Source organism: Coccinella septempunctata, chromosome 1 (assembly GCF_907165205.1).
Source record: "Coccinella septempunctata chromosome 1, icCocSept1.1, whole genome shotgun sequence".
Classification (NCBI taxonomy): domain Eukaryota; kingdom Metazoa; phylum Arthropoda; class Insecta; order Coleoptera; family Coccinellidae; genus Coccinella; species Coccinella septempunctata.
Window position 1 is genome coordinate 47,855,971 of NC_058189.1, and position 21,253 is coordinate 47,877,223.

A 21,253-nucleotide genomic window follows, 5' to 3' on the forward strand; every position below is an offset into this window, starting at 1 on the left:
AGCTTCCAAAATATTGAGTGCAATAGAGTGACAAAAAAAAAATAAATATTGAGTGCAAGAGAGTGACAAAAAAAAAATAAATATGGAGTGTTAGTTGAATAAAGTTATTCCCGAAATTATTTATTGAGGGTGTTACAACCTACATAAAAGAACAAAGGAATATATTTTTATGAAACCTCAGAATTGATTGTGTTAATTGATTCAAATCCTGCTTATGATTTGAGGGTACGAAGACTTGTTATCTGCCCGCCTGCTTTGACTCATTGGGTTCATTAAGACTAGCTTTCAAAGGGTGCAAGATACCAATTTTTTTCTGGAGGCATGTAGCATTTTCAGTAAGTGATTTGGAGCATGAGTTTGTTTAACGAACACATTTGGTATCCTTAAATAATACCCAATATTTGAATGTATTATGGTACCTATTTCAGAAGCTATGAGGGAAAAACCAGTTATCGTTTGATAGGCACATAAAAATTCAAAGAGAATATATTTGGAATTTATAAGACCAGCCCAAGGAAAAATTGAACAATGATGAATTCATTCTACTGAAAATAAATATAGAGTATATAACAAATCAGTGTTTCAGTTTCAACTGGTTTTATAGTAGAGAAGAATTTAATTTGCTGTAAAATATTCTCTGGCCTGAAAAAGATTTTATATTCATACATGTTTTAAGTTTGAATTTGAAAGTGACTTCACTGATGAGCAACTTTTTTTATGAAGCGATTGATAAGCATTGAGGAGCTAAAAAAAAGACTGGCCGTGAGTACTGTTTGTCAGTCATTAACATGAGAGATTAACAGATATTTGAGAAATATATGAGGGAGGGTGAGGGTAGCATCCATTACTTCAAAAGTGTAATATAGTTGAAGGACTTTAATATTCAATTCATATAATCATTATTATTTGAGGATCTAAAGTTCTTTTTTGATAATTTGGTTAATCGAATTTCCATTTACATAATATGAATGAAAAATAAAATGATGGCATATGTTTCATGAGGAAATATGATACAAAAAGTTTGCTATATTACATTTATTCAAATCTCAGGTAATTTTTAGCAAGAATATATTTCAATTTATTTTTCGTCCTTAATTTCTTCAAGTCTTTTTTGAGCCTCAGCAATTTCTTCTTTATTTGTGCTATGATCAATAACAGATTTCAATTGAACCTGCTCTAAACCTGCAATTCTATTATACAAGGGTGTAAACATTTCCTCATCTATATCATTTTCTTCTCGCAAAACTAGGAAGTATAGAAGAAAAACACTCAAACTTAAAGTAATAACTATTGGTTCATACCAAAGCCTATTATCATCTTCTTTCAAGGCCATTTTAGCTTTAAATTTTCCAGCAGCACTAGTTGTAAATTTCACCGGTTTATCATCTACATCATTTTTTTCTACTCTGTTCAATAGTGATCTATGTATAGACCTACGAAAGATTTCCGTTGAAAAAATAAAAAATATATGTTCAATTTCTTCACCTTGATGATAAAACATCAGGAAAAGGCCTCCTATACCCACGTATGACCGAAAAGTATTTCAAAATATTACCACTCATTCTGGGTTGCAGTTTTTTAAGTCACCTTATACCAGAAGTTGTCTCTATTGTTACCTTACTCCCAAAGATTATAAGAATATAATATTTGCTTATTTCCTTTGTTTATTTATAACTTTATATTTATTATTTATTCATTACATAGACTACTTGAAACCATAGAGGTATTCATTCATAGACATAAACTCTATGGACCTAATAAAATATTCGTAGATCCTCTATCTACGAAAATATTATTAGGTCTATGCTTGAAACTTGAACTCAATGACCATGTATAAGAAAATTTAAAAATAAAAAGATTAATATATTATGGATTATAATATAGAATAAAATTTTTAATACAGAGGGATATAAGTTCATTGTTATCACAGCCTTCTCATTTGCTAAATATAAACACTTCTCATTTCTCAAGGGTTTAGTAGCGGACACACCTAGCGCATTCGCCATTTTTATGGACTGAATTTTTTTAAGTGTTTTATTTGAATGTAAGTATAATGTTACATTTATTAATTATATTAATAATATTATTATACTATTGATATGAAATTATACAACCTATGAATTTAGACCACTATTTCCAATCTTCTTTATATTTTATAGAATTCGGGCAGTCCATATAAATTCCACTGGAATTTTTGCGTTATTGCGTCCAAAAATCTCATAGGATGGGTTTGAAGACACTGTCAACACTCCTCTTAAAATGAGATATTTGAAAATTGAAGGTGATGAAATATGTATTAGTTAATTCATCGCAAAACTTGTTGTCATCAATGAAGAGTATTCATCTCGAATATGAATTTTCAAGTTGTGTGTCAAAGCGTTTTAAAAATTCCATCCAATGGTTTTTGAAATGTTTCTAATCTGTAATATTTGGTTGTGTTGGGAGTGACTTAATTGATCTATTATTTATCAAACATCCTCTTTCTTTTCTTCGAAAACTGACAGCCACAAAACAAAAGTAAATCTTTTCTCAAATGAAGAACATATATACTTCATTCAAATTTATTTTAGCAGTCGGTTGGCCATGAAATAATTTTCTCAAGTTTTTGTAACTAGAACGAAGTTAGGTTGGCACTCATGAAATGTCGTTAATGTCATAACGCGGTTGCCACAACTAATATCAATTTTTATTACGAAAATGCCGAAAGTGATTGAAAAAAGAGACAGGGTTTCAGGAAGTGCTATTTACTATACAGAGTGAAATGTGTCAAATTTCCATGGCCAACCGACTGCTAAAATAAAGTTGAATGAAGTATAGCTAAATCTGAGCATACGTTAATTCTCTCAAAGAATCCTGAAATCCTGGCCAATCAGGGCAAAGCTATCTCGTTTGTCGTTTTCCCTACGCCATGCACCCGATATTGACGTGTGTAAATCGAAAAACGAATGTTGTGTTATGAATTGACAGCTTTCAGCTGATAGCTTAACCTACAAAGAAAGATCTTTGCTACAAAGCTCAACTTGTAATTATTCTGTCTGTCTCTGATATTAGTGTTTTGTGTTGTAATCCACTGATAATATGAAGTATATTATTCAAACATGGACAATAATAATAATATTGGAAGTATAGTATTGTACAAATTTCTCCGTTCGTTCCTCATGTGGATGAATATGAATATTCTTTGATTGTTAAGGTGGTGCGAAACTTTACACGTTGATAAAATATGATATGAAATTTGGTTAATATTAAAATGTAATAAAAATACGGAATTGGGTAAACTTCATAATTTCCTGAACTTATTATGCCATTTTAGTTAATATTAAAAAGATGTTGAAAATTGTATCCACTTCAAGGAAGATGTATGCTTTGAATACTGAAATATAACTATAAATCTAAGTCATATCATTGAGTATTAAACCCACTACACACTAATACTCAATGGTCATATCCAAAATTGAGTAGAAAAAAATAACTAATGTTATCAGACAATTTAATGTCTATTCAAAATAAGGATTATCTTTCTAGGGATATTTTTCTACAGAACTCGTAGGCAATGTAACTTCATAATTGCTTTTTCAAATTTTTTCTGTATCAAAAACTTTTAAGAATTGGCGTACAAAAAGAGATACACAAATTTTCTCACTCAAATTTTTCATAGATGCTCTTGAGAATGAAAATGGCAGGACATAGGGAATAACAGAAACATCCAGGTTGAAAAGTTATCATTCTTTATTTTCTACACTGAACAATACAATATCCAAGAAGTACGAGTCAATTGACTGAAAACATTTACTTGTTTCACAAAACAAAAATCTGTATAACCCATGGGAAGCAACAGTGCATGTACAATAGCACTATTCTCCAAGGTTGCACTCACAAACTTACTACAAGACTAGAGTATGACCATGCTCAGAGAGCATACTCCGAGGAAGACATACGTACATTTGTGAACGCTTTGAGTAATCAGAGCTTACTCGGAGAAAGTTTGTGTGCGTAACACAAGTGAACACTACAAACAAACAAAATGTATTCAGAATGGATATAAACTAAGCAATCTTATACATTTCTTTAGTATAGTTAGATAATTCAAAATCAAAATAAAACCACATTGACCTACATGAATGAAATTATATTTCACCATCACCCAAAAAAACAAATTCATGCGTTTTACTCTAAATTTATATTGAGTGGATGAGACCCATTAACGTCCAAGGCGACGATAATATATTCTCCAAGTCTTTCCCTCAATGACCTAGAAATATTTGGATCGTCTGATCCAAACGATTAGAAATCAAAAAGGATACAGCGAACCCAACATTGTTCTCATTTTTCACTAAAACAATAGTCAATTGATAATTCCTCATGTTGGTTCCATGAATGCCATCAATACAAATAATTTTTGGGAATTCCCTCGACTCTCTTTCCATAGACTTGTTCATGAAAGCTATAGCAAAATCTTCAATTTGTGGCTGAGGGTGACTTTCTCCTGATAAAAATATGATTATTACCTATCTGCTTGAATAAGAAAACAGTGTTTTCATCTTGACTGTTCAATTCTTCCACTTTTAAGGCTGTTGCTGTCATATCATCTGCATTTCGCTGTTTGTTTATGTTAAATTATCGAATGATATATGAGAGATCTCCTTTTGTTAAAATATTCATTCTCTCTAATTTTCCTTCATTCATGAAACTTGCATCTTCAAGAACTCATTCCTCCGGCAACAAGTTTGTTTGCAAGCATTTCCTGCTGAGTATTGGAGAGACGTTTAGATTGAAGTTCATCATTATGACCAACATGTGTCTCGATATATTTGACCGCCACTCCTGAAATAAAATGAATGAACGAATGTAATGTGATGCTATAAAAATGTTACCAGAACTGTTAATTTTAACAGAAATTCTTGATGGACATAATCCAGATATCTTAATGCTGCCTCCCTTCTTCATATTTCGTTGGCTACACGGACTCAAATATCCTAAAAATAATATATTAAAATTTCATGATTGTGATTTGGCTCTTCAAACACTAACCTATAGTATTACTACGATTGCAGTTACAATAAATATATTCTTCAGCAGAATCAATTTTAACTGCTCGTTCTAAAATGTAATCTACATTCCTGTTGGAAAGAGATCTCCAAGCCTCAAAATCTTTCTTGTTTGCAAAATGATGGCTAGACTGTTGGATTACCAAAGAATGCATCTGCTCCAAATGATCTATCAAATTTTCGTGGGATCCAAATGATATTTTATCCATATCAGAGCAAAGTGGGCATTTAACATGCTTTGTTTTTTTCCCCCAAGTGCTTGGCTATGCATTTTTTTCAGGTGCCGATTTTTATTCGACACACTGGAAAATTGTTTGGTATACCAATTGTTTTCCACATAGGTGACAAACTAAAAACATAAAAACAAATAAAACATAAGCAAAAAAAATATATAAAAGTTCGAACTCACTTTTGCTGGTCCATGTTTGATGTGGTTCTCTTGAAATTCAGCAATCAAAATTGCTTTGTCCAATCGTTTGGTAAGTAAATGTCACAATTTGTGTTTTTACGAATTACAATAATTAACTCAACGTTATTCAATAACCACTCTAAATTCAGAAGAATAATAATAAAATAGTCACAAGAGCGCCGAGGCCGCCAAGAGAGCGGGAAAATATTTGTTGACATAGAAAGAGACAACTGTCTTCTGCTCTTTCAATCTGTTAGCTTTGCCCTGATTGGCCAGGATTTTGGGATTCTTTGAGAGAATTAACGTATGCTAATCTTCTTGACCCAAACTAATATCAAAGATGAACTCTCTCATCTCATTATCCTAGGGATAATGGAAAAGATCAAAGATTATAGACAATATAATATGATATAATTTCATATCAATAGTATAATAATATTATAATTATAACTCTAATGTTTGGGAAAAGATAACCTCAAAATTGGAAGGTCTGTTTTGAGGGGATTCTATTTACGATGAAAATTTTTGTATTTTTCTAAGTTACTCTAGTTTTCAAGTGAAATTTAGTTTTCTTACAAGAGAAGTTCCCATTTGAAAGTTTGAATTCAGATATACCTACTCAGGTGCGCAGGTGTGACATATAAGGTTCCGATTTGTCAACGCAACGGTGTACGCAGGCATGTGGTAATGTTTACTTTTGTTGTTTAATTTTGGTTTTCCTCAGACTTTGTTAGTTGTCGAAGTTAGGTTAGAGGATGAATTCGAACTCGAAGTCGAACTAGTTTAAGCGAACGAAGTATTGTTGTTTGGGTTCGTGTGTGTGTTTCTGTGTCGTGATTGTGCTGTTGGCTGTTGGATCTATTTTCTGAATACGTACTAGAATATTATGAGAAAAATGCTTAAGTGAATCGATATTCCACAAACTAATATTTTGAAGGTAGGTTGACGTATAAATAAATAAACAGAATCTTCAGATATTCTGATAGTTTTGTGAAAAAAATTGTTGGCTCAATTCGATTAATTTCAAGGCTAATAATGATTCTTTTTGGGGAAAATTAGTTTCGCAGAATTTCTGTAAATAGCAAAAGACGATATTTGGATGGCTATGATTCGGAGTGATCCTTGAGACATTTGCTTAACGACTTTGATGTCCACATCACTTCTCTTCGAGTCTGATGTTGGTTTAATAAACGTTTTGATTTTTTTACCCCAGTCGCCACATCAAATGAGCGCCGCGGGTGCAGTTGCACAGATCACTGAAACTTTTCAAACATTACTAATATAAGTTTGGAATAATACCTATGGATATATCTGTTCCACCCATTATGAAATAATAGCAATTTGCTGGAGCAATTTATTAACGGACGTAGCAAAGCGGGATTGAATAGTTTTGTCATGAATATGAATGTTATTCAAATTTTTATATTCATAAATTACTAATATTCGTTAAAATTCTTTCGAAATTTTGGATATACGTACACTCATTGCATAGATGAACGAATGCATGATTTTTTTTGAATTTTCTCGTCGGTTTTCTCCCACCATTTTCATTACAATAATATATGTCGAGATATATGTATTGAATTCATCCTCTATTTAAAGAGGGATTGTCCTTTAGCACGAAAAATAAAGATTGGAGATGAGGAAGTATCGGAAACTGATAATATGCCTTCGACTGTAGAGAATAATTCCTTATTCTCCAAAAACCCTGAAATATCTCCTGAATTCTTGCTGCATCCGTTGTATGAGGAACAGCAGTTGTAATTGTAAACTTATCTTTCCTGTGCAGTTAAAATGCTTGTGTAGGTGTGTATGTAGGTATATTATATGTGTCTGTGCTTCAACAATATATCAATTAATCAATTACAATATATAGATTAGTCCGTTCATAATCCACGTTTCTTCCTAAAATCAGTAGAAAATTAATTGATGAGCATTTGAAAATTGAAATCTGAGGTTGAAATTATTATAAGTATATTTACTAAATTATTGTAGCAGAAATCTTGAGACTTAGAATATATCATATTTCCACAAATAACCAAACAATGCTCGAAAAAATGTCTTTCACACCATTCGGTTATTACCGTCAAGCGATCCGTCAAGTTTTATCCGAAGACGAGCCATCAGTCATGCGAATATGCCAATATTCAAAATCCGCGAATTTTTCAAATATTGCTCGACTTCCGAGTCGACTTCCAATTCCTAAAATTCTCCTCGGAGTTTTCCCTATTTCTATTTACGCTAATCAATCAAAGTGAAACAGGCGTCTGTAAGAAAGCTTGTCAGTTGATATGGACCCCCAGGAGTCATTCCATGGTTAAGAACTCCTGCTCTAGCACATGGCACTCTCGAGTTGTGTGAAAATTTAATTATTTTCCGCCTCATCCATTTCCTCGAAATGTTTTTTGAATTCTGAGCAAATTTCTTTCCATGCAGTTCGGTCATTATGGTCGCACCGAGGGTTCGACCATGATATTGTCCCATTTGAAATGATGCAATGCGTAAATCGAGGCGTAAATCCATTTCCGATTTCTATGAGTTTCGAAATAAAATGAACACTACATAGAGACGTTGAAAATTATAGTAAACACCGCGCGACATTTAAACGTATTTCCGAGAGTATTCTTTTGTTCCCTCTCTGAAATCTGGATGCCTCAAAATTAGTTTCATGGGAGGTTAATATTATTTTCTTGGAAGTTGTTTAGGGAATTTACTAAACTGATAACAGTGATAAACAAAAAAGTAGATACCTTACCTTTTGGAGAAGACAATTTATTTGTGTTTCAATTTTCTACACCTCATTATAAAAACATTTTGCTCAAGTTAAACAGTAACAAAATTGCATACAGAAAAACCTCGGGAAAAACAAAATTTGTAAATTTAATATTTAAATATTGATATACTGAGTATTGTTTCGACTCGAAATCTACTCATTAATTTTTTCAACGCCGAACCTGGAAAAAAGTTTTTTCATTATTTTGTCGACTCCACTGTAGACAGACCAAATATTATTAGAATGTGTGGGGTGGTTCATAAGTTATGTAGTTCTGAATGTAAAAATAAATAAATAACTCTGTATCTAAAGCCATAAAATATAGGTTATTATATTATATATGGTACTTCGGTATCCTACGGAGAATCAGTATAAAATAATAAATACATAAATATACAATATATATGAGAATTAGAAAAAATATTCTGTTCAACCTTACACATAGTATATAAGGTTTCGAATTTTATTGAATAAATGTTGAAAAGGGAAACGTCATACAATTCTTATTGTATATTATTATATCGCATTGTTAACGAGCAAATTGAAATAAAGCAGATGGCATTCCTTCGCACCTGTTTTTCACCCTTTGCTCTTGCGTTCTTCGTTGGTCTCTGACCGGACGTTCTCTTGTAAGTAACACTGGGAATTCTTGCGGCCTTAATGACGTTGCACAGTGCCGAAGGTAACTTATCTACATTCCAATGAAAATGAACAGAATCGTAGGAATCCACGAGCGGGTGCTGGTTCAGTCTGGTGAAAAAAAGAGGTCGTTTTGGGTTATTATTAAAATAATTATCACTACGAACTATATGCAGTTCACATTTTGGGAGATGTATGAAGATTTTGAAGAGTGAGAAGCGATGTAAATCTGAATTTATGTAATCATTTTTTATCGTTGTTTATTTAATTTCGTACAAGAGTTGCCAGATTCAAACTCTCTCTATAAAATAGCCAATTTCATGCTGGCGTTGCTTAGTCCATGTCTCTATGTCTATGCTCTGGAATAAAAAAACGTGTGATTTTCAATTTCTGCATACGGGGGATTAAAAGTTATTGGGAAATTTCAGATTATGTCACATCAATACTTTCAACAACCCCCGTTCCTCACAATATCTTAGACGTGGCTTGCTATTCATCGCGAGTTTGCACCATACCTGTATTTCAAAAGTGTGCTTATGAGTGCATAATTTGTATCGCGTTGAAATCTACGCAAGTCTACGCTCATGTGTACCTCGGTCCATCGTACGCGATGATTTTTTTTCATTTGCGTCAATTGTTATCGGCAGGTCCTATCAATTTCAAATGGTTTCAGCGTTCGATTGGCAATGACGTAATTTTATCGCACAAAACAAACCCAATCTTATTTTTACGCCACGAGCACATGATAAACTTTTGTTTAATTAGCCCCCTATTGTGTCAACTGGTTAAATTGAGTTCAATTGGAAGACTATTGCCAGCGCTTCACCTAATTTATTTATCTGGTTTCACGCACCAACCCACTGAAACATAGGAGGTTTTAATGGTTGTCCAAATGTGATATATACAGCGACCGACAGAAATTGTAACAGAAATGAACGCTGTCATCAACTAAACAGCCACCTCTAATTGTTGTTTTGTCATATACATGTTTCTAAGCAGAGTTTTGAATAAATACAAATTACAAAATGACAATACTATCCCGCATGTATTCAAAATACAAAATATTTTCATGTATCTGAAATATAAAATAAAAAATACAGAACGTTATCTTCTTTTTTATCTCTTTTATTTTCGTTCGAAATACAAATCACAAAATACCTACAGTCAGGTAGGTGTTAGGTTATAATATTATTTTTTTATTCTTGTTAATTACATCATACAAGATACCCCTCTAGTCAAGGGTGACGGCAATATGGGTTCAGCACAATGACCCTATGTAGGTACCACATTTCGGTGAAATCTTGGTTGTTTTTTTCTTGAGATCCCTAGGAACTGCAGGATTCTAGAAATCACCAATCCCCAAGAAAACTTTCAGATCTTTACATTTTGACTTACATCTTTATCAAAGAAACACCCAAGTTTCATGAATACATAGCTTGGTCTCGGAGCAACAGGAGTTGTTATACAATCCCAGAACTGTCTCTGGTAAAGTAATGTATCGTATACAAATCTTCATCCATGGTTCGGAGTTCCAATAGGAATAATAAATTTCTATACAAGAATATTCTAATGACTTTTTCTGTTTCTGAAAATTGGTTAGGTCGAGGGTTAGGTTATGTAAATAGAAAAAAACTAATCCAATTCAGCCTATAAATCAGTAAGTAAAATAAAGCACTCGTGGGATATTTCATATAATTTTTTTTTGAACAGCCGCTGCTTAGATACAGCCGCCTAAAGATGACACCTGAACAGCTGAAAAAATGAAATTGAGCGAGAAGGCGATAAAAAAAAAATTTGGGCGTTTTTACTCTATAATGTCGGCATAATATCCGCGTAAATTTAAGTTCGAAGATAATTTCAGCCTATACGACTCACACCGTACCTGTTGATAATTTTTTTCCTCATAAACCATATAATCTAAGATACGATATAAGAAATATATACCCTCATCTGTTATTTGATGATGACAAATCTTATAAATTAGGCTATATGTGCATTGATAGATCGCAAATGGAACCAATAGTGTTGAATAATGTTAACTTTCATCAACTTTTTTTGATCTACTACCCTCATTTGTTATTTATGAAAATCCAGCCTAAGTCGACAGAATATCACACGAGGAATCGAGAATGCCTAGTTTTCCTTTGGTACTCCTATGAGGTTGCCGGGTACAAAGAGGTAGACAACAGTCATTTATACAGGGTCTTTCACGAGGAACCTCACCCATATTTATACGGGAAACTACTGAACGTATTTTCATGAAATTCAGCACTTATAAGTATTTCACGATGCTGATGAAATCTAAAATATTTTCAAGGCATGAGCACCTCCGGTTTTTCCGGAAATGACGTCAACTTCCGTTTTTCAAATTAGAACACCATTTTTTTATTGCAGAAATAGATTCCTTAGAAAATTTCAAGTTATTTTGATGTAACATTTTTCAGTTTTGGTTGGAAAATTCTCTCTGAGCGGGAAAATTCGAAAAAAAAATCGAAAATAGAGCTCCGCTGAAACAAAAATAACTTCGAGGTTTTTGGATGGAAAATTTTCATTTTTGGGCTTTTTCAAGATGTAAGATTGATGTATCCACTTTAAAAATCGAAATCGCGATTCATGATACAGGGGGTGAAAAAATCGCTTTCAAAGTAAGGGATGACAAAATCGTGAAAAATCAATTTTTTCAAATTAGAACTCATTTTTTTATGGCAGATATTGAATCTACGTTAAAAAATAATGTGAGTGTATGCATCACACCCTTGCCCTAAAGTGGATATTTTCTGAGTTATTCACAAAAAACTGTTTTTCGTCTTGAATTTTCAGCTATTTCTTTTCCCTTCACGCCAAAAAGATGAAATTTTCAGGAACTGTTACTTAAACCATGTTTTAGATTTTACTACCCTAATATGCAAGAGAAAAAAGTTACAGGTTGTTCCTAAATAGATGGCGAATTTTGATTCGAATTTGTATCGGAAACCTCTTTATTTCAACTAATCGGCCATCGGTTTTCTCTCCAGTGATAAATAAATAATTCCTTATGAACCATATGCAAAAACTTAACATGTTTTACATTCTTTTTTTTAATGATAGATATCATTAATTACATCTGCCAAATTCCTCTTTATTCAGTAGCATTTTGTGTTTACTATTAATTTGGTGATAATTCGTATTAAGTTATAAAATCGATCACTATGCCTAATTTTACCAATGAAGATTATTTAAATCTCATTCTACTTCATGGAGAATGTAATAAAATTGTAGATAAAACGATTCGACTGTTCCTTGAGAGGTTTCCTGACCGACCCAGACCAACGAGAGATACCATTAACAGAACCATGACAAACTTGAGAAATGTCGGATCTTTCGTTAAGAAAACTATACACAGAGAAAAAAGTGTAGTAGAAGATGGGAACAACGAAATTACAGTTCTTGCATATTTTCGTGTGAATCCTCAAAATTCTCTCAAAGATGCCGAGATTGATCTGGGATTATCTCAATCGAGTGTTTGGAGAATATTAAAAAAAACATAAAATGCACCCATATAAATTCAATAGGGTACAGCATTTGAAGGAAACTGATTTCGTCAGGAGAACAGAGTTTTGCGAAGCTATGATGATTCGATTTCAAGAGAATGAAAACTTTTTGGACTGTATAATTTGGACAGATGAATCTAAATTCACAAAGAATGGTTCTTTCAATAGGCATAACAGTCATTATTGGGATGAAGAGAACAACCACCACTTCAGACAATGGAACTTTCAAGAGACCTGGAGTTTCAATGTTTTTTGCGCCAACAAAAATAATGCAATTCTCGATGTTCACATTTATGATGGGACTTTAACTGGTAAGACAGAACACTACACATGTTTGCATTATTTAAAGAATGTTCTCCCTTAGGAGATAGATATTCTGACATATTGACTCAAATAATTGAGCCGCTAGTACAGAACCATAATGACTTATGGTATCAACAAGATGGCGCGCCTCCACACAATTCACTCAATGTGTCAAATATCCTCTACAGGCTATTTGAAGATCGATGATTGGCGAACAATGGTCCACATCTTTGGCCACCACGTTCTCCCGATTTAACTCCTTTAGACTATTATGTTTGGGGTAGGATAAAAAATATTGTCTACTCAACTCCCCTGACTGATAAAGAGGACTGCATAGAACGAGTCAGAAATGCGTTCAGGTTTGTTTAGATTTTTAGATTCATAGTTTTGAAACTCAATTTGGTTTTTAAACACTTTTGCAGATCTCTTCCTCCCGATGAAATAAGAAGAGCAACGCACGAAGCATTCCTGAGACGTATAAATAAATGTCTAGAAATTAACGGTCAAAACTTTGAGCATCTTCTCTAGTTATAACTGCGAGAGTTTGCCATGGTTCTCCTAATAGTAACTTTAAGTCGGTTTCAAGAAGGGGTGAAAAATCTACAGTATGGTTCAAATAACAGTTCCTGAAAATTTCATCTTTTTGGCGTGAAGGGAAAAGAAATAGCTGAAAATTCAAGACGAAAAACAGTTTTTTGTGAATAACTCAGAAAATATCCATTTTAGGGCAAGGGTGTGATGCATACACTCACATTATTTTTTAACGTAGATTCAATATCTGCCATAAAAAAATGGGGTTCTAATTTGAAAAAATTGATTTTTCACGATTTTGTCATCCCTAACTTTGAAAGCGATTTTTTCAACCCCTGTATCATGAATCGCGATTTCGATTTTTAAAGTGGATACATCAATCTTACATCTTGAAAAATCCCAAAAATGAAAATTTTCCATCCAAAAACCTCGAAGTTATTTTTGTTTCAGCGGAGCTCTATTTTCGATTTTTTTTTCGAATTTTCCCGCTCAGAGAGAATTTTCCAACCAAAACTGAAAAATGTTACGTCAAAATAACTTGAAATTTTCTAAGGAATCTATTTCTGCAATAAAAAAATGGTGTTCTAATTTGAAAAACGGAAGTTGACGTCATTTCCGGAAAAACCGGAGGTGCTCATGCCTTGAAAATATTTTAGATTTCATCAGCATCGTGAAATACTTATAAGTGCTGAATTTCATGAAAATACGTTCAGTAGTTTCCCGTATAAATATGGGTGAGGTTCCTCGTGAAAGACCCTGTATACCCTCATCAGTTATTTAATTGGCTTTTTTTTTAAATGAAAGGTTACTTTATTCCATATCTCACAGTATTAGGTTGCCTGGTCAAAAGTGGGGCACATCCATGGTTGCCTAGATTTTACGTATATGTTAAGATTTAAACGCTATCAGGGAGATCGACAGACAGTTCAGAAAGACGATTTTTCCGATCTTAGGAGGGTGCTTCATTGATTAAATGCTGGAATTGAAACAGATTGAATATTAACAATAATTTCAAATTTTTTTCATTCACACATTTATTTATCAATACTATAATAAAACGATACATAAGCATGGAAATTTATTCTGATTCTGACTCATCAGAAGTATCCAGCTCAAAATCAATTTCTTCCTCGTTTTCCTCAGTATATGGGTTGAGTTTGACACAACACGAATCAGTTGCATAAAGTCACATTGCGTTAACAAAAATTGTAAGCAAAATTTTTTGTTTTAGTGAGATTTTTATAAACATTTTTCACTAGGTTAATGAATTAGCCTAAAGATGGCATCGAATTATGGCCAGAAAAAAATCCAAAATAACAAGGTGTTTCTGTTAGCCATACTGGGGAGGGGGTTCTCACCACATTTCGATTGATTTTATTCTAACCTAAATGAAACCCAACAATTTAGAAAAAAATCAAATATTTGTTAGATCTTTACTTAAGAGGGGTCTACACCGTTTTAGTGGTCAGTTCAAAAACAGAAAATGAATATCCTACGTCAGAAACTACTAATTTATATGGGGTTTTCATTATAATTCAATTCAATCAGTTCGTCATCTCGGAAAGTCAGAAATTTTTTTATCCGTCAAACGGAAAACAAAATTAAAAATTTTTTTGCATTGAAGAACAAATATTCATTCATTTTATTAACTTTCCAAGGTGTAATTATCTCTTCTACGAATTTCCACATGGAAAAATGTCCCGAGAAGTCTCGTCATTGGTTACAATTCGTATCCTGGTGAAATTGAAAAAAGACGTTCTTTATGTGCTGCCATCTTTTCGACGAAAGTAGAAACTATTGTAATATTCTTAACTTCTACTTATCGTTCGAGTGTTCTGGCAACACCCCACATTCTGGTAGTCTTTCCCCCTTCACGCCTTATACGGATGACGAGAAAGTTCCGTGGTATAAACTCTTCTTAAGAGAAATGTATACATTTAAAGTTTCAAGAGCTAAAAAACTATAGAGTTGACTACATACCCGATCAACCTTTAGATTAATATTTGTATAGTCGAGATAAACAACCATTTATAGATTTTTTTCTTATATATTCCGTAAGTCACTTTCGAACCTTCGAAATTAGTCGATGACGATGGGAGCTAGAAGGAATAGGTACTTTCCAGATTCCTGTTAATTATAGATTGTCATCAAGCAACGTTCAATATCGTTATACGGTATACCTACTTTTTTTCCAGAAAATAATAATATTCAATCCCAGATAATTTTGGTTGCGCTTTTTGATATGGGAGCTCTGCGTTGCTTGATTATTTGTCATTTAAAAATCACTCGCCTTCTTGAAGAATAATTGTTCAACGAAGAAGAATTGCCAACACAACTCATTCGATCGCAATTTAAAATTTCATCGAATGGTAAAAACCTCGGTAAAAACGTACTTACTCGTTCTGCCCGACAATTTATTGACTTACAGATGAATGATAATGAGGTCAATGCCAGATATAACTCGTATTGGACCGTATCAAATCACCAGACTTCATCAGCAATCGTCCCTAAGAAGATTTAGAGCACAGAGTATTATTGTGGGTATGTGTTTTTATAAATAAAAATTTTTGTATTTTGTTCATTTTAGTACCCACTTATGGAACGGAATCATGTCAAGTTCATTTTTCTGAAAAACAACAAAAACTTGACGGTTTTGTTTGTATTAATAATAATAATATTTGGAAATCGGTAAATTACATAAATCCCACAACATATCTTATTCAACCAAAATACAACCCAAATAAATTCAATTCTGCCCTCTTGGATAATTGCTCGAGGGCTTAACATAATAAACAGTAAATCAAAGCATCCCAATAAGAATTTTCAATTCCACCAAAAATTATACACGAAACTAATAATGCATAATTAGTCTGAAAAACTGAATTACATGGTGGGTGGATATAAACTAATAAACGAGAAAGAGGTGTGGTGGTTCAATAACTCATGCTAGAGAAATTATTTTATTCAGTTTTTTAGTTCAATTATGGATTTTCATCGAGTATAGACCACATCAATACAATATACACTGCGCAAAAAAATTAACGCACATTCTGAAAATCTCAATTTCAATGAAAGTTAACTCTACATTGACTTAATAACTTATTTTTTATGTTCTCTCGGGAAGGTTTTGAACGAAACAAACATTAAATGGAAGAAAAATTCAGGATTTCACCGAATCTTATGTGAAAGAAGAGAAATGAACAATTTTCAAAATACTGTGTGCTGATAAGTGATTTAATACTTGGTATTTCCACCCCTTGCGTTAATTACAGCTCGGCAACGACGGTTCGTACTCAAAATGAGTGATCCTAAAATGTTCTGATCTAATCCTTCCCCGATTTCTCCGAGTTGGATTCCTAAGTCATTAAGAGTAGCTGGATGATTTTCTGAACTTCTCAGCCTTTTATTGAGGTTGTCCCAAACCTGCTCAATCGGATTGAGATCTGGACTTCTTGCTGTCCATTCCATTCGAGAGACTTCAACCTCTTCAAGGTACTCCTGAACGATGCGCGCACGATGAGGTCTAGCATTATCGTCCATAAAAATGAAATTTTCACCAATGTATGGGGCAAATGGCACTACATGCTCTTCAAGAATGTTCCTTATATACTTATCAGCATTCATAGCTCCATTATCAACGACCACTAGGTCTGTGCGAGCAGTCAAAGATATTCCACCCCATAACATAATCGATCCTCCCCCGAAACCAGTAGTATTCAGGAAATCGAGCATATCTTTCATGTGGACGTCTGTATATAAGGGAACGTCGGTCACAATGGTAGAGGCAGAATCTAGACTCATCTGTGAAGAGAACTCTTTTGCAATCGGCCTCTTCCCAATGGATATGCTCTCTCGCAAAATCCAAACGCACCCTTCGATGGGCTGGGGTAAGAGCTGGGCCTGTTGCCGCGACACGAGGCCTTAAATCATATTCTCTGAGGCGATTTCTTATTGTCTGAGTGCTAATTTGCACCTCATGAGTTTGCTCAAGCTGAATTTGAAGGAGGCGAGCGGTTGCAAACCGTTGTCTCAACGAAGAAACTCCCAAGTAACGTTCTTGAATGGCAGTTGTTACCCGTGGTCTACCCTGTCCTGGTCTTCGGACATTCATACGTCTCCCTGAATCGCTGCAACATTCTGGACACTCTTGTATGGGAAACTCCAAACCTTTCTGCAATTGTTGTGTATGTCCACCCTTCTTCTCGCAAAAGTACCGCTTGGGCACATTCCTCTTGGGTCAAATTGCGTGTTTCGCGTTGCATAGCGATCGAGTGTAGAAAATCAAACGAAAGAAAAACTATTGATCACTAGAATTGATCGAGAACAACTGATTTTAGAATGGAGCCAATACATTCAAAATCTGATAATATCATCTTTTTTATTCCTGCTGGGAAAAAACACCTGTATTGAAGAAAACCGTTGAAAGTGGATAACATATGCATGCATAATTCTGATAAAAATAATTATCATTGAGAACACCTTCAGTTGTAGAATAAATTTGAGATTTCCATAATGTGCGTTAATTTTTTTGCGCAGTGTATAAATATAGTTTTTTTTGCGAAAATTATCCGAATTTTCATGCGATAAAAATCGGTTGAAAATTTTTTAATTCTTTTTCTTTCATGATGTGATTCCCTGGCAGTTGTGATATGTAATGAGCAAATACTGAATTTTCGTTTGAATAATTTCGTATTTTCTTCGATATAATGCATATCCACAGTCGTCATGGCCAAGTTCAAAATACATAACAAATACATACTCATATAGTACCTACAATTAGTTGCAATACCAGTTAAGAACAACTAGAATCCAAGGTTGTCATGAAACCTTGGTCAAAAGTTCGAGATATACAGGATGTCCGTATATAACTTTCCAGCTCTTAAGTTTGAAAAAAATCATTTTTAATATCAATGGGACTTCACACTTATTTTGAAGTCGATAATTATTCATTAATCAACTATGTGATTATCGAATATTCCTGCTCATAATTGCAGCTTTCCTGGATAAAAAATAAATATTATGCCCATACACTATTTTAGGTATGTAACACCTTTCAAAAAAATTCTTCTTCAAGTTGATATTTAATTATTGAACATAATGCTGTTAAGAATCATCTACATATAATATTTTGTCGTTAACTTGTTGTATGACGTTTCTAGGATTTACAAAAATCTGCTAGTATTTTTTGATCAACAATTCATTTTTTACCTGGAGTACCAATATCGAAAATTACTGTTAAATCTGGGGGTCCAACACCAGATAAGAAACTCCCCAAAGGCTTGTAGCCGAAATATGTTTTTGGGAAAATTATCCAATTGATTCTTCATTTATATGGGAAATTCATGGCCCACTAACAAAAAATCATCATTATGTGATGTTTCAGTGTTTTTTAGCATTTCTGAACATCCTACCTGTATGATATTATACATCGTTTCGAAGGGAAAAAAATAACGAATTCAACGTAGTAATAAAATACAGGGTGTTTCATTGAAAAAAATATAGGTTTGTGTCGTAACTTCAAAACCATACACCGAAAAAAAAATGAGTACGCCACTGAATTCTACGCTGAATACTGTATCAGACGTAGTTTTCAGCTCAGCATTATTTCTTATAACTTCGGAGATAAAGAGGGATTCGAAAAGTATCAATTTCCAAAATCGCCCTGTATCTCATAAAAGGAAACAGTTATGAAAATCTGATCAGGCCAACTTGAGTAGGAAAAAAGTAGGACAGGAACGTGAAAATCGCAAGGCCCTATCTGAAATAACAAACAGGCGAGAAACCTGGCTGTCTCACACAAAATGGGATGCACTGTACAGGGTGGGCAAAATTGGTGATACCTGAACTACAACTTTTTCAACCCAACGAGATCGAGGAAAATGCATGGCACATTACGGTCTTTTTTTTTTCGAGAAACTAATAATGCCATCAACTGCATTCCTCTATCTTCTTTTGTTTTCGAGTTATAGGTCAAAATTAAAATTTCAACTTTGGTCATTATCTCCGATTCTGTTTAAGCTAGGATGTTGAAATGAAAACGTTTTGGAGACTCTTTTTTGATAGCAATCCAGTGGCGTACTAGGATTTTTTCCACCAAGTTTATTTGCTAAGCTATAACATAAAGATATGTTTCTTCTTATTAAAACAGTGGTTTACAATGACGTAGAAAGACTGAGGGCGATGTATGATATATTTCTAAAACGGTAAAAAAAATGGCGATTTTTTCTAAGTCATTTTAAACTACTCCTTTCATAAGATAAACACATCTTTATATTATAGCTCAGCAAATATACCTGTTGGAAAAAATCTTAGTACGTCACTGGATTGCTATAAAAAAAATGTCTCAACATCCTAGCACAAACAGAAACGGAGATAATGACCAAAGTTGAAATAGCCCAAATATAAATTTTGGCCTATAACTCAAAAACAAAAGAAGATACATATTGGAGAAAAGAATTAAATTAGAAGATTCGTAGTCAGGAGTAGCAGAAGAAGCTTGACATTAATCAGTTTTGTTTTAAATAATTTTCAATATTCCAAATTGCCAGACAAGACATCAGTGTAGTTATAAGGTAATTTAGGAAATTTAGTTGAGGTTTTTCTATTATTTTTTTTTTGTTGAATTAGAAATTGTTTAAAGTATTTCAAATTTATTTTTCATTACATTTAAAATTTTCACTACAAAAAGGGTTTGTAACCTGAGAACCCTCTTTGAGAGTTGAGTTTAGGGCAATTTCAAATTTAAATTTAAAATTTAAAGAATTTTTTTATTGATGTTGTGGTTTCGTTTTCGTATTCAAGTCATTTAAAATTATAAAAAAAGGGATTAAAAAGGGACCATAACAGTAGCTAGTGATGAGAATCAATATGATGAACATAAAATTCTGAATTGTATGCCAAAAAATGGACAATAAATATCTCTCAACGACCACCAAATTTCATGATTTCATTTCACTCTACCGGTTTCGAAGCAATAAATGAATAGTCAGTTTTTGAGAAAATCTTTAACACACCGTATAACGAAAAACGAAGCATTTGATGAAAAAAATTATACATAGGGTATTTCATACACATTTTATAGAAACCCAGGATATTGTTCCCTGAGTTATTTGGAAGATCCCTAAAAAATGTCTACTCCGTTTATCAGTAAGTATATCATTTTCCCCTTAGAAACTTAATTTGTTTCCGACCCTACCACTATCCAATAAACTCAAGTGCCACCCCAGTGGTTCGTTAAGGAAGACAAATCTTACTTGTAGCCATAATCAAATTATGTCTTTTTCTATCGCACAAAAGGTCTGGCCGGGTTGGAAAATGAGTTACGGCAGTGCGCTGGTCTTAATGAAGAGAAATAACACAGTGGAAACCACTAAAACAAATTACCATTGCAAGTTCCTTTCCTTTATTCAGTGTTTCCACCGAATGTAATAAAATTTTCACTATTCTATTCTTAGCCTTTAAGTCTTCTTCTATCAGTATAACTTACATTATACTTTTGCTGATTGTGCTCGTGATGCTTCAAGTAGGCACTTATAAACTCAATCTTTACGTTATGCAATTAAAAACCAAACTTTATGTTTTTCCAGACTGATAACAAAAATACAAGTTTTTTGTAACTTATGTTTTTGGGCAGCAGAGGCCAGAGAGTTGGACGAGTACTCTTTAAATTTGTGAGAAATATATTCTCCCCTACAGCCTGACGAAGAAAAACTGTGGATTCTCGACCTATGATAATACGTAGTTTCCATAGTTTTCAAAATACGTATTTCAACAACAAATGCAAAATGAAATTGAAAACTTTATCCGGGCTAGCCTCAATCCTGAAAGTTTCACGTTGAAAAACTCATCGTCTTCAATTCAATTATTAGTTTCCAATATAAGGAGTACCTATTTCAATTCATTTAGAATTTTTTCAACCATTTTTTTCAATAAGATGGTCACACGCTTTTTCTGTAGTGAATGTGGAAATTCGAACTGGTTGAAATTCGTGATTTAATTGATCGAGTTAATATGTAATTTA

At 33.3% G+C, this 21,253-nt stretch overlaps 3 protein-coding genes across 9 annotated transcripts in view; 1 reads left to right on the forward strand and 2 right to left on the reverse strand.

The window, feature by feature from the left end:
• Positions 1 to 1,024: 1,024 nt before the first annotated feature.
• On the reverse strand, positions 1,025 to 1,685 carry LOC123322651. The gene is made up of 2 exons (XM_044910617.1): positions 1,486 to 1,685; positions 1,025 to 1,433 (listed from the first exon to the last, which is right to left on the reverse strand). Exons 1-2 carry the CDS (start codon positions 1,560 to 1,562, stop codon positions 1,079 to 1,081), a joined length of 432 nt encoding a protein of 143 aa, XP_044766552.1. The 5' UTR covers positions 1,563 to 1,685; the 3' UTR covers positions 1,025 to 1,078.
• Positions 1,686 to 3,435: 1,750 nt separating this feature from the next.
• On the reverse strand, positions 3,436 to 5,763 carry LOC123322648. 7 transcript variants are annotated; one of them, XM_044910615.1, is made up of 4 exons: positions 5,458 to 5,763; positions 5,032 to 5,397; positions 4,875 to 4,976; positions 3,436 to 4,824 (listed from the first exon to the last, which is right to left on the reverse strand). In XM_044910615.1, exons 2-4 carry the CDS (start codon positions 5,255 to 5,257, stop codon positions 4,700 to 4,702), a joined length of 453 nt encoding a protein of 150 aa, XP_044766550.1. In that variant the 5' UTR covers positions 5,258 to 5,397; positions 5,458 to 5,763; the 3' UTR covers positions 3,436 to 4,699. The 7 variants fall into 7 exon arrangements, 3 of the variants coding, with proteins under 3 accessions (XP_044766550.1, XP_044766549.1, XP_044766548.1); XR_006539193.1 differs by having other exon boundaries at positions 3,439 to 4,333; positions 4,509 to 4,976; XR_006539192.1 differs by having other exon boundaries at positions 3,439 to 4,444; positions 4,509 to 4,976.
• A 399-nt stretch (positions 5,764 to 6,162) lies between these two features.
• LOC123322636 (pleckstrin homology-like domain family B member 1) overlaps positions 6,163 to 21,253 on the forward strand; it is a 76,939-nt gene continuing 61,848 nt past the window's right edge. Inside the window, exon 1 of the mRNA XM_044910592.1 lies at positions 6,163 to 6,394. The gene's annotated coding sequence lies outside the window, so the exon portion shown is untranslated. The remainder of the gene's footprint in view (positions 6,395 to 21,253) is intronic.